Source organism: Penaeus monodon, chromosome 29, assembly GCF_015228065.2.
Source record: "Penaeus monodon isolate SGIC_2016 chromosome 29, NSTDA_Pmon_1, whole genome shotgun sequence".
Classification (NCBI taxonomy): domain Eukaryota; kingdom Metazoa; phylum Arthropoda; class Malacostraca; order Decapoda; family Penaeidae; genus Penaeus; species Penaeus monodon.
Genome location: NC_051414.1, coordinates 35,754,538 through 35,754,831, shown reverse-complemented (window position 1 = coordinate 35,754,831; position 294 = coordinate 35,754,538). Strand labels below are relative to the sequence as shown.

Here is a 294-nt window from a genome sequence, read left to right as displayed (position 1 = left end):
GGTTTCCACCACGCCGCCCCAGTCCAGCCCAAGTGGACCGGCCCCGTGGCAGCCACCGTGCCCGCCGGACTCCCAGGCTCCGCCCCTCAGGTTGCTGACACTCCCGAAGTGACAGCCGCCAAGCAGCAGTTCTTCAGCACGTACAACAGGCAGGCGGCAGCTGCGGCGCCCCCATCGAGGCATTACTACTAGACCCGACTGCCATAATGTATATAATGAAGTAAAAATAAATGAACTCTTAAGATATTTCATTACTATTACTTAGCATTGGCATCATTTTCAACAATCAATAGC

General features: G+C 54.1%; 1 protein-coding gene across 1 annotated transcript in view; it reads left to right on the top strand.

Moving 5' to 3' along the window:
- Positions 1-230, top strand: part of LOC119592211 (cuticle protein CP1499-like) — a 10,657-nt gene extending 10,427 nt beyond the window's left edge. Inside the window, exon 3 of the mRNA XM_037941041.1 lies at positions 1-230. This exon is cut by the window's left edge and continues 287 nt beyond it. Within this exon, the coding sequence (XP_037796969.1) occupies positions 1-192 (192 nt within the window). The 3' untranslated portion in view covers positions 193-230.
- The last annotated feature ends 64 nt before the right edge of the window (positions 231-294 follow it).